This window comes from Apteryx rowi, unplaced genomic scaffold, assembly GCF_003343035.1.
Source record: "Apteryx rowi isolate R43461 unplaced genomic scaffold, aptRow1 scaffold_489, whole genome shotgun sequence".
In the NCBI taxonomy this organism is placed as follows: domain Eukaryota; kingdom Metazoa; phylum Chordata; class Aves; order Apterygiformes; family Apterygidae; genus Apteryx; species Apteryx rowi.
This window is the reverse complement of record NW_020450748.1, coordinates 368,236-381,614: the sequence shown is the minus strand read 5'-3', so window position 1 is coordinate 381,614 and position 13,379 is coordinate 368,236. Positions and strand designations below refer to the sequence as shown.

At 34.8% G+C, this 13,379-nt stretch overlaps 1 protein-coding gene across 7 annotated transcripts in view; it reads left to right on the top strand.

The window, feature by feature from the left end:
• The window catches only part of ANKRD12 (ankyrin repeat domain 12), a 67,999-nt gene extending 55,067 nt beyond the window's left edge, over positions 1-12,932 (top strand). For 5 of the 7 annotated variants that reach the window (XM_026078809.1, XM_026078808.1, XM_026078812.1 and 2 more), the window contains 4 exons: positions 6,869-6,967; positions 8,674-8,817; positions 11,787-11,882; positions 12,248-12,932. In XM_026078809.1, coding sequence (XP_025934594.1) covers positions 6,869-6,967; positions 8,674-8,817; positions 11,787-11,882; positions 12,248-12,433 — 525 coding nt within the window. In that variant the 3' untranslated portion in view covers positions 12,434-12,932. Of the gene's footprint in view, positions 1-71; positions 967-6,868; positions 6,968-8,673; positions 8,818-10,578; positions 10,592-11,786; positions 11,883-12,247 lie in introns of those variants that run through there. The other 2 variants (XM_026078814.1, XM_026078815.1) reach the window with 2 other exon arrangements.
• Positions 12,933-13,379: the final 447 nt, after the last annotated feature.

Genomic DNA, 13,379 nt, shown 5'->3' with positions numbered 1-13,379 from the left:
TTTGTCTTTATTTTTTTAACTTTCATGTTCTTCATAACTTGCTTCTGAAAAATCTTACTCTTGATCTTTAGGATTCAGTAAAATACTTGTGTTGAAAATCATGAATTGACCCATGTCAAATTAATATTGACATCATACCTAAAAACCCCATTTGATGGAAATATAAGCAGTGGTGTCACAGTCATTACAAGACAAGCAATCATGTAAGAAACCTGTAAAAGGTACATAAACAATTTTTTCTCATATTTCAAAGTGTTTCCTAGTGTAAAACCTATCCTTTTAAAAAATAAAGACAATTTTTGAGAGCTTCTCCACATTTCTGCTGGCATTAGTCCAGCTAAAACTAATTATTCAAAGCTATGTTTTATCTGGAGGTGGATGGAGTGCTCTGCTCTAAGATTTTAAGTTCATCACCTAAAGTTTTAAGTAAGAGAGTACCTGCTAACTATTTCAATTTCTCCTTCATACCCTCAACAGCRAAAAGTGTGATCGGCTGTGTCCYGGCTTTTGTAATCCATCAATTTAGAGTGTTCTGAATTTTATTTAATCATGTGAAATTGTTTTCCATTTCACTGAAGAACACCTGTAGTTCAGGGACATTTGTCTAGTTTTAAGCTTACCATAGGTATCATTAGCAATGTGCCCATGTCAGAATTGTGAAAGAGTAATTTGAGTCCTCTGTGTAATGCAGCAAATAATTGGCACAAGTGCAGTTAATATCACTATTTGCTGTGGAGGTGCCCCTCAAGGTATCATAAAATAACGTGATCACTGCCAATCTCTGTTCTGAAGAACCAGTTACACAAGTCAACACAATCACTGTAGCACTTGAGTGATGCTTCCTTTCTTTGCTCCTCAGCACCACTGATTCTGTGTTTATTGTCACAAAAAGTGGGGACAGGGGAGTTCCAAAACATAGTGTATTGAGAGTTTTTTGCTAACCACCTTGAAATACCATTATTCCTGGAAATAGAAGGAGGCTTTATAGGTTTCCACCTATCATCTGTTTCACTTGAACTGACCAGGTGCTCATATTTAAACTGCCCCAGTTCTAAGGTAAACATACTAACTTAAATCCCTTGGAAAGGTTTAAGTTAATACACTTGGTAGTTGAAATAGGCTAAGACCATGTATTTGATTTCCTAAAGCAGTTGTTTGGCTGACATGCAGTAACTTGGAAATGTCAGAATTCAGTAGTATTTGATTATATGCCCGTTACTTGTCAAGTTAAGGAAACCTCTGGCTTTAGGGGGAATGGGGAGAATAACTTAATCCTTCAGTGGCAAAAATGTCTGCTAGTCTGAACTACTTGTGCATGTGAAATCTCATACACACAATCGAGGTGTCCAGTATTCAGTCTCCAGATTTCTGAATGGACTAGTTATTGTGTTCACTCCTTTAAGATAACTTGCCCCTACTTGAGATGTTGCCTTAGTTTTCTCCAAGAGAAAACTGCAGATTCCCTTGATTACGTAAGTAATGAACACAAATTTCATGTATAGAAGTAAATTTTAAAATTTTTCCTTGCTTCATTCCAGAAGTAGTTATAATTCCCACATAAGCTGTTTGCTCTTATTTTTCCACTAGGCCCCATGTCTGCCTGAGAAGTATGTATGCGTGTATATCCTCTCATGTTCAGCAAGTTCTCTTTTATCTGATGGTGATCATGGTTCTTTGAAATAAATAACAAGTTAATTATAGTCTGAGGAAAAATGCAGGCAAGATGACACTTTTACTTAGTCTGTAAATGGATTAGGATGTATAGTAAGCTTGGCTGCCAGCTTTCCCTAGTCTAGATATCTTTCTCAGTAGCTGTTGTAGTTTCTGTAGTACATCTTTATCACCAGAAGCAGAGGTTTTGTTTTGTTTTGTTTTGTTTTAATAGCAACTGCTAGTCGAGTACCTACTGTTTCCAAGCTACAACTCACTGATTTGGCATCACACTTGAGTGCTTCATTTGGGATAACCGCAAAGTGGAGAAATGTGGCTTAGTTTTTCCCTGGCCCATCTTCTACCTGGGCAATGCAGCTCGTTTCCCTGTCATAAATGGGAATGTGTGTAAGCACGAGAAGAAAAATAGAGGGTTATTGACTTGATATTTAAGATTTGCCTCATACTTCCTTCCTGTCTCTCTGACTATGTATAATAAGGACTCTGTAACTCATGAGAATAAATTCAGGGAGTTGTGTAGTGCAAATTCTTGGATAGCTTAAGTCCAGTAAATATCAGAGATGAATGCATGTGCCCATTTTCATGACTTTTAATTACTTTTTAGAGTGTGTTTTTTGTTTTTTTAACAAGTTGATAAAAATATGAATAATTCTTGAAGGATTGCAGTTACTCATTTTTATCTCTTTTAGATTTCTGGGTTGTTTCCCTATACATACAAATCTTGCTGATACTGGCATTTAAAGTTAGATACTTGTTTTGTTTGTACGTTTATGGTACTGTTAATCTTCCACAGTTGTAGAAAGAACAGGTGAAATTTTTTGTTGTACACTTAGGAGGGGGGGRAAAAAAAAAGATGCTGAGAAGCCACAATAAATGGTTATGAAATTAGTGTTTATTTCCATTAGGAGTAAGAATATAAGAAAGCAGCAGAAGTTGGAAACCAAGGGGAGATTACAGTGTTTATGCACAAACTGTTCCGAGTCTCAGAGTGTAAAAGCTAAATATATTGTCTTCATGTTGACATTCACACAGTGATATTTTAAATATAATAATTTAAGAAAGAATATCTACTTTCCAGTAGCCTATGTAAATTAATGAGGCAAAAATCAGATTACCAGAAAATCATTAAAGAACCACCTAAGGAAATATTTAAAACTCTCCTAATGTAAAGGTCATTTAACAGTTGCATATCATATCATGCATAATAACATGTATATACCCCTTTACTTTCATGTTGCTGGAAAATGCATACATCAATTTATAAACAAAACATTAATTTTTGAGTATAAAATCTTCAGTTTAGCAATACTCCTTTTTATGGTATTTTTAATGGGAACTATCATGATTGTTACATTCAATAGCGACAAACTAAAATTATTAAGTAGTTTATACAGACGAGCTCTGCAAACACAACACTTCTCCGTGCAGGAATTTTTAATGATAAACTATTGTTTGTACACTTGATAAACTTCAAGCATCCTTTAGGAGATGCTTGAAGGAGAACCAGGAGGTGGTGAGTTTAAATTTGAGTTCCACTGTCTTGTTTATATATTGTAATTTCTGACCCATATCACCTAAGGCCATAAGAGTAGTTGCATATGAACTGTGACTTCCCTCTCACCAATGTAAATATAAAGTAAGAGATAGGTGATATCAGGTCAGTTCAACAAATCTGAATCTTCTAACACAATAAATCTAAATTGTACTTAGCTGTGCTGCCTTTCAGATTGATGCATCAGTATATTGTGTTGGGTTTGGTCATCTTTATCTATATTGCTCCCTGAGAGAAGATACCAGGAGTATTCATTTCCAGTTTTCTCTGGCTGTCTAGCTAACATGTTTCTAGCAAAAGGGATTCTGTCCAGGCTCTTGGGTGTTGTCCTTGAAACTTAAGTGGCAAAAGCTCCCTTTAGTAATGTTACCAGAAACATACTTCCCAAATGTATTAAATGTTTCCATGGGAAAGTGACCCTGTTGATTTCAATGGCAAAGGCAAGGTGAGGAGGGCAGGGAGGTATGAAAATAATCATGGAGCTTTTGTTTATGTGCGAATCTGAGTTAGCTCATGTTGCTCTTTTTTTATAACAGTCACAAAGGGGGATTGAAGGCAAAAGAGAGAAGAGTTGGTCTTGCTGTTGTAGCTGTGACGAAGGATGCGAAGAAAGCTTGTTTTGGGGTGCTTGGGTGGTGAGGGTATGTCTTGAACCTTAGCTGTTGCTCAAGAGCACTCCTGTTTGTGCTGCAGCGCGGAGGGCTGGCGTCTGCGGCAGGGGAGCAAAGGCTTGAAGGGCCACGTTCGGTCTAGTCCTGGGTGCTGGTGGTTCCTCCAACAGGACTTCTGAGGCAGACTGAGAAGGTTGGGGGTCTTCTATTCAGGGTACTTAAAGAATCATCTTTATGGATTCTGGGCTCCTAAGAAACCAGCCTGATAACTTACTTYGGTTATAAAACAAACTGAGGTCACTTTTTCCTTCTGGCGTATTTGGTTTCATGCTCTGTTCCTGCAGTTCCAAATATGTGTCTGTATTTCCCCTACACATCTTGTGTTGCCTCTTTAGTAACCATCACTTTGACCAGAGGAGGAGGAGCCTCTGGCTGTTCTCGCAGCCTTGAAACTCTTTTTTTCCTTGAAGCCTTTTATTTCTGTTTTCTTTGAGACCAGAACGTTTATTTCCTTTGTCCAAATCTGGTCGTGGTGACAGTGTGGAATTTCTAGGAGGCGGTGTCCAGGGACTGCAATTGTTTGCAGCACTTAAGGATCTCGGGCTCTTTTTTTCCAATCTTTTCAAGAAGAGAGAAAACTTTGATAAACTACTGTAAACAAATTCAATCCTGTATTTAAATTTATATTTTGAAAGAATATGACTTGCTGGAGTCAAGCGGTGTTTGTACAGGGGCTGTAGGAAACTCTAGCATTGGAAGGAGCTGTTGTTGCGAGGCAGGAAGTCTTCCTGCTGGTGCTGGGTGCTCGCAGGGAATGGCTGCGAGGCTGCGCGCGAAGGCAGCCTTGGCTGCAAGGCTTCCACACTCCGGTGCCCTCTTCCTGGGTGCGTTTCCTCTAGTACGGTTGAATCTCTAGGAGGTACACCTTGTACTTTATTTTTCCTGGTTACAAGAAATAAAATTTCTGTTCGCTTCTCTTTCAAAACAGCATGTTAATCAACATCATGAATTCTGTAGGAGAAATCGAGCCCCGTCGGTGAGAGCTGAATTTCGGAGGCTTTTGATTTGCAAGTTTATGGCGCCACCTGCTGTTTGAAATGATTTTGTTGTGCCGTGGATTTTAGTAATACTGCAAATGTGCTAAGAATGTATTAGGTGGAATGAAAGTCTTCTTTCCTTTTTAGATATTGGTTTGAAAATCTGTATGTTGATAATCAGTCAAAGCAGTAATCTAATGAAACAATGCTGGGATTTGAAAGAGACTTTTCTTTTAACCCCCCCCCCCCATGTATAATGCCAGCTTCTCTTGTATATTTAAACAAACACATATACAAGTTTGCTGTTTAGATAATTATGTCCTTCCACCTATTTCCTATGCTGCTGATTCTTATTTCTCCTGGAAAAATTACATGGTTTATAAATTTAGAGGAAGAAGCAGCATTTTAAATTTACAGACAGATTTATCTTCTGCTGCTGTGTGTTTCTCCATTGAGAAAAGGACTGAGATTTTTAAGAGATCTTGCGTTTTTTTAGTAAAATTACTTTGAAAAAAATGGTGGTGTTAGGAACATATTGTCTTATTTTATTGAAAGCGCATGGCAGTGCTATTAGTGTGCCATGAATATAAAGTTTCCAGGCAAAACTAGGCTGTAAAATATCTCAGGCTGACCATGAAGACATTCAAATCCATTATGATTGAGAGAGTTTATTCCAGTAGCATTTTTTTAATGTACTGATGACTTTGACAAAATGACAAATGCCATAAACCTTACTCAGTGTTTTGGAAGCCAAGCCTTTTTCATTGAGAGAAGTGTGTGTTGTTTAGCAGTTTGAAACTTATGAAGGAGTTGCATATACTTTTACAGCAAAAATAACTTAATGAATATAAAAATAGTTATTGAATATGATCTTTAATTCTAAAAATACTGGCTAACTTGCAGTTGGGGGAAAAATTATCCTGAAATAATTTTCCAGGATAAGAATGATTAAATAACTTTTGGTAGATAAATCAGTTTGTTATTGCAGTGTCAAAAAAAACTTTTTACCCTTACAGTATGTATGATGGTAATATGCAATATCCAGATAGCCACAAACATTTTATTAGCTTTTTAATGCATTAACCGTATCAATGCACTTACATCTAGCAGCTACTACAAAGCATGCTGAACTGTCAGAGAGAACTTGCATAGAGTAAAGTAAACTTTGGTTAGAGCCTTAAAACTCTGTTTATTAGTTACTTCTCAAGAAACATCTAATTTCTGTAGTTGTCATGAGGGCTGCAGGTATCATTTCAGATATAGATCAGTCGGGATAATAGTATCTGTTGTTCACTATAATAGACCATAAAAATGGGAAATGTTTTGAGTGTAGCCAGTCAATAATAGCGTAGATAGTTCATTCAGAGAAGTCTATCTGAATATTTTTCTAGGAACAAATTGTAATTTTTTTTTTGAATAACTTATGGGAGCAATTCCCCCCCCCCCAAGTCACTGCCTGGGGTTCTGGTTAGTTTTGTGTGCTTGCTTATTCCTTCTGATTGTAAGATTAGGAATGTGGTCTGTCATCTTTTGTGCTATATAGGGTGCCAGTGACATTGTATATATGCATTTCTTTAGAAATCTTTAATTTTTCTTACTGTGTTCTTGTATATGAATAGACAGTTTTTAACCTTCCAAAATGAACGGTTTGTGCTTTAAAAAGTCTTTAAAATTGGAAGCAAGTTGTATTTTAAGATCTTTTTATGTATAGCTCTTTTAAAGAATAACTGTGGCATCCTGACAATGACTGGTTAAAAGCATTAAACAGTATGAAATGCCATTGTAATAAAGTTTATCATAAAATTAATAAACCTGATAACTTGTTATTGCAAATGGGTTGAAATCACCTAATTAATGGTACATAACAAAATTCTCAAATTCTTTCCTAAAAAATAATGTGCTTATGTTTTCTTAAATGAACGCTCAAATCATACAGGCCATGTAAAACATATGTTAAACACATATTCACTATACTATTTATAAAACTTTTTCCATAGATTACACCACCTCCCTCACTGTCAGACCCACTTAAGGAACTGTTTAAACAACAGGAGGTTGTAAGGATGAAACTACGTTTACAGCACAGTATTGAAAGGGTAAGACTAAAGTAGACTTTTTTTTAATTTCCAACTTTAAACTTCGGGGCGGGGGGGGGTTGTTTTGTTTTAATGGATAGACTGTGCTTTGCTCAATATAATAATACTTTAGAAATAAAATACTTTCCATCCAAGTTTATGAATCAGACAAATACTACAAAAATGTAACAATATAAATTCAGTATTATATGATAATCTGGAGAACTGTTAGTAGTATACTAAAGGGGGTAAGAAGCTTTTGTCTGTTAATTGCTGTAAGATGTAGCTCAGATTTTCTTATGGGCAGTGAGAAGAAAGCTGCAGATTCTAGTTTTGAAAGCTAATAATGGTTGTAAGCTTTAGAACTAGTCTTTGAATTTAAATTTTTTTTTTGTCTTTTTAAATAAATGAATTTAAGTAATGGTAAAATTCTGTAACTGACAGCTACATTTGTAGTTTATTTAAATCAGAAGACTCATGTAGCTCTAAGACTAAAATGTTACTATTTGCAATATTGTGTTTGTAAAAACTGCCTAAATTTATGTTAGAACTACATTTGTAGTCTTCACTGAATTTGAATACAGAATTGGAGAAAATATCCCTGGTATAAGAATTTTCTATATTCATAGGTTGTCCAGACATTTTTCCTGGGCAGACTAGATTTTGATCTATTGTTAGTATTGTAGGCCAGATTGCTTGTGGACGCAGAGGCAGGACACCTTTTTCATGCATAAAGTACATTAAGAGCTTCCACATGGTTTTTACAAGCAGCTGGCTCATGAAAACTCAATGTAGTGGTTTTTTGATTAAGTTATTTTTGATATGGCTTAACAAATCAGTAGAAGGATTTTACTTGAATTCAGTATTTTGGTCAAAGCTAGGTATAAAATAAGCATGAAGAATGTAAACATGTTTCAAGTTCTGACTGAAAAGAAATTAGTTGTGACCAAACAAAGGAAAGACATGACCTTTCTATCTTCCCAACTTTTTTTAATACACCTTGTTTTCTTTTGATAAAAATTAAAGCCACTATGTTGCAGAACAGTAATAAATACATAACTTCTTTTGTGTCTTATAAAATTCTGCATGTTTTGTATTTTTAGTCATTTTGCTCAAATATACTGTTTTTCAAATCAAATTCAATTCCATAATCTTATAAACTAGGTTAGGCCAACTGAGACCATATTTTTTTTGTCTTAAATCAAATGAGAATTTTCACATATCTGTGGATTTATGAAGCTTCTGCATGTTGTTTTTTTTAAAAAAAAGGAAAAAAGAAAATGCCAATCACAAAGCCTATTTCTGCTTCAGTTTGCTTGGCCAATGTGCCTGACTTTACAAGCACATGACAAAAATCTTCATGCAGTTGACAGTTACCAACTTGTATGCTAATCATAGGCTTCTTATCTCCTCCAATATTTTTTTATTCACCTTCTTCATCAACTGGAACTTGTCTCAGTAGCACTAAGTGGAAAACCTGGGCCTGACTTTCACCCAACAATGAAAAATGTTTTTTCAGTTCCAAGAAATATTCTTGGCATCAATAAATAAAAATTTTGGAGTTGATTGGATGAACAGCCACCCCTTCCCCTTTCAGTCCATTTCCTGCACCTTTAAAAATGTAAGCCAAAAAGAGAAATATTTAAATGCATAGACATTTTTATGAACCAAACTGAAATGCTAATTTATGAAATGTACAYTTATACATTGATATTTTATTCCATTAGGAAAAGCTTATCGTTTCTAACGAACAAGAAGTTCTACGTGTTCATTATCGAGCAGCAAGAACTCTAGCTAATCAAGCACTACCGTTCAGTGCCTGCACTGTTCTGCTGGATGCCGAGGTTTATAATGTGCCTCTGGATGCTCAGGTAAAGAGATGTATTTCGGGATCTCAGAAAAAAATTCTTTTGTAATCTGACTCAAAAGGAGTGTTTGGAGAGAATTCTAGTCCCGTGGTGAAATTGTCATTGACTTGACTGGAATTAAGATTTTGCACATTAGAGATTGCTATTTTGATTAGGCTGCTTTTGGGTGTGCAATAAAAAAAGGATACAGGTACATGTATACTGCTTTTCCATTTTGTACTGTCTATTTTTCCATCACCTCCAAAAATGATACAAAGGATGAGATGACAATATTATTCTGCTGGTTTTTGTGAAATCTAATTTAAATTGTAAATACAAGGGKTTTTTTGGAAGCTCACAAACAGCTTAAACAAAACAAAAATTGTCAGAATGTAACAGTCGGTAACATCATCAGTCCAGAGAATTGGGAAGTGCTAGTGTGTGAAGTATTGAGATTGATTTTTAAAGTTTTGAAATGTTTTGTAGAGATATTTGCATAATGCTTTTCTGCTCTCCATAAGATGGTCATTAAACTGTTCTATAAAGAWCAGATTACTAGCAGTGAAGGTCTTGAACATGACCAGATCAAAGCATTTTTTTCAAAATCACCTCAAACCTAGAAGCTCCGTGTTATTTACATGTTCAATGTTAGCATGTAGTTTCTAGTTAAAAATAAAATGAGCAGCATACTATATAAATCTGAGATTTGCTTCAGCCATGTTTCTGAGAGAATACAATTTCATGGTATCAGTATTTTGTGAACAGGTCTGCTAACAAGAGTGGAAACTGCATCATAGCCCATTTTGGTGTCCGTAAGATGCACGTAATAGAAGGAACACGAAATTTGCTGTTATGGATGTAATAAAAATGTTGATACATTGAACAGTGGGCATTTTAAAATGAAACACCTACATTTCAGACATACATGGAATTCTACTTTAGTTCAGGAACCTATTATAAGATTTTTATAGCTTCTAGTGTTTCCTGAATCTGTGCTCTTAGGTTTTTTCTATCTTTTAAAGAACTAGAGCTCTGCAGAACAAGCTGATTGAGCAAGAGGTATCATCAGCTTTATAGAGACTATATGGTTCTCCCATTTTCAGCTTTGTACTGACAAATTTTTAAATAATCATTTCCTTAATAAACCTAATTGATAGGGCAAAAATGAGATCTTTTCTTTTGTTAACAATTAAAACATCATCGTTAGTTTTAAAGTTCAGAATGTCCTTTTTTTTTTTTTTTTTGCCCTAACTTAAAGGCAGCTTAAAAGATTTTCAGAACTTTGATACACATCTGAGTTAGGGGTATATCTGCATGTAGCTAGTATGTTGCAATTGATTTTAAATAAACTGTTTTTATATTTGAATTCTGTGAGAGAGAAGGAACTTTTATGAGAGAGGAAGTCATTTTTTCCTCAAGTATTGCTGCCATTTTTACTATTGTTACACTTAAAATAGTCTCTCCTTCCCTCTCACTACCTCAGCAGTTTTGTGTTTCACGCTGTTGTAATTTTTGCTGGAAGATGGTAGTACTGCCCATAATGTTCAGCAGAGTATTAAGTATACTTTTAATTATCATTGAAGCCTATATTTTAAACTACAAGCTTGAAAGCGATGCTCTAATTTAAATTTGTTTAATAGGGAGAAAGTGAATGTATAAGAAATCATTCTCTTGCAGTAATTCATTCTACCACTTTCTCGTTGTCCTTCTCTCAGCAAATCTAATTTTGTTGTACAGTGAAGAAACATCTTCTGATTAATTTTTTTTTTCTTTTGGGGCAAACAGCTGACAAAGATGTGTAAGCAAAGATCACACTTACTTGGCAGGAAAATGACCGTCTCAGAAGCGCTTCCGCAGGATTTCATGGTCTTGCTAGGCTTGCCGTTGGAGCTGTTCATGTTGTGTGGATGCTACGTACGGCTCTTGGAGTCATGTGGGCCAAACCGCAGCTGGGGCAGAGGCTCCGGTTTTTGGCGGACAGGCTGTCAGCTGCTTACAGCTCACCTGAATGGCCACAGCTCAGAATTACGAGACTAGCCTTGTTGAGAGCTCTTTCCAAACAAATCTGTTGAGCTTTCATTTGGGGAATATCTGAATCTTCAAACAGCTGTTTTCTAGAAATTTCTGTGTCTGCCCTGTGTTTTTTTTCTGTTCTTGCCCATTGTTACAGTTAGCATGTTCCTGCAGTGTCCAGGAGATTTGGTTTTCTTTTCTAGAAAGTAACAGGAACTTGTGCTATCTCATGATTATTATTTAAATGTTAAATTGGCATAGTCTAGTTTTAAGACCATCTGTAGAGTATCGGGTTTCTCACAGTGGACAAATTTGATATTCCAGATTCTTATAAAATGGGGGGGGAGGGGGTAAATTTTTTAATGGATTTAACTGGGCAGGACAAATAAGTGTCCTCTCTCTTTTTTTAAATCTCTTTTGACACATCTTTCACTCCCCAAAAGTCTGAAAAAGCAAGCTAGTTTTTCATGAAAGTGCTTCCCGGATTTTTTTTTTTTCCTATCACAAACAGTTGGGGATTTGGTGGTAAAATACTTTTCTTATTCTTGCTTTTAAATACTTGTGCAGCCAATTAAGTCAGATTGCTTAATTTTTCCTATTTAATGTTTTTGCTTTTCCCTGAAGGGACATCCATTTGTTACTGGATTTAAAAAAAAAAAAAAAAAAAAGTGATTTTGTGGAAGATCTGCCTTATACTGATTAAGACTTTAAAGCATAAATCTTGAAGCCTCCTACTCTAAATTTTAAAAATAGAGTATGATAAATAGCTTTAGCTTGAGGGAATCTGAAAATGCCCATTTTTAGTGAGGAGCTGGCTCATAGTGAAAGTGGTGGTCAACATATATGCTCATACACAGCTTAATACTTAAAGAGTTTATTTTTCATCTGAACCATTGTTTATGAATGTCCCACATGTTTTACAGTATAAAAGTGAATTATCAAATAAAACTTGGTTAAAAAAAATTTTTGTTTCTTTGTAGGCTGATGACAGTAAAACATCAGTGAGGGATCGATTTAATGCAAGACAATTTATGTCGTGGTTACAGGACGTCGATGATAAGTTTGACAAATTAAAGGTATATTTCTCTGTCTTTCCATATATCTTTTCATTCATATCATATCTATATCTTTTATAAAGAAAAGCCTCTAATGTCACTACAAAGATGGTAGTAGATTTAAGTGCAGTATAAATTATTGTAGCAGCTTTAAGGGCCACATAAAGGAGAGTCCAGCAATATAAAAAGCAGACTTTTTGTTGATACATAATTTAATGGAATAATCTGTGACTTCCTAAATACATAGCGAGGAAACTATTTATTCCCATCTAAATGTGTCTTCCACATTGCTAAAGAGATGCCTAGATATTTTTTTCTTTCTTAAATTTTCATTGTATTGTTGTTTTTCAAATATTGAAATAACTTCTTTTTAAATTTTAAAATAGACATGCCTTTTGATGAGGCAGCAGCATGAAGCAGCAGCTTTAAATGCGGTACAGAGACTGGAGTGGCAGCTTAAACTACAAGAACTCGATCCTGCTACATACAAATCTATCAGCATTTATGAAATTCAGGAGTTTTATGTTCCTCTTGTTGATGTTAATGATGACTTTGAATTGACACCAATATGACAACTAGCATCATCTGTCTATTTCTTTCAGTTGGACAACTAGAGACTGATGTGCAGTGATACACAAATGTATTTTTCTTTTAAGATAGAGCACTTAATTCTGTGGAATACTACCTTTTTCAATAATTCAGCTATTCCTTCAGAAAAATGTTAAACGGAGTCTTGTTCAAATACAGAAGATGGATGCTAATTTTAAAAATCAGTTCCCCAGTAAATACCATTATCTGTATTTTAAAAATTGTGTATAGCTTTAGGGCTTATTGCTGAAAATAAATAAATAAATAATTAAAAAAAAGACAAAACACGGTGAGTTAACAGCGCTGGAAGCTGTTAATAACTAAAACAGCCACCGAAAAACAAATGATACTTAAAGTCTGCTGTAAAGCTTTGTTGTATTATGAAACTTCAGTAACAGTTGAACTCCCACAGAAAAAAAAGATGAAAAAGCCTGTGGAAGAAAATATAATATTTGGAGGAAAATAGTCTATTAATCTTATTATATTTTGTAAATTACTGTACAGTTTTCTTTCTGGAAAAAGAGGTAATATTGTTTTCATTTTTTAATAATTTATTTTATACATATTGTGCAAATGTAAATAGTCTTGTAATTAATGTTCAAACTGTATAAAATAGATATTTTAATTATAAAACTGTTTTTGTCTGATGTTTTATTGCACCAAAGTTGTAAGGGTTTTTTTGTTTTTTTGTTTTTTTAAGTGTAGTGTGTTSCTGTTTGGCAGTTCTTTTTAACAAGGCATGTGTTTGATTTAGCTGCTTGTTTCATCACCGTAACTGTAAAAGAACTGAAACTGAACTGTATTGCATGCTTCACAGAACTCTTAACTCCTTTACTTCAATAACTGATACCTAAACAATTGTAATATTTACAAGACCATATTTCATATTAGTCTGTAATGCCATACCTATGACTTACTATACTAAAAATA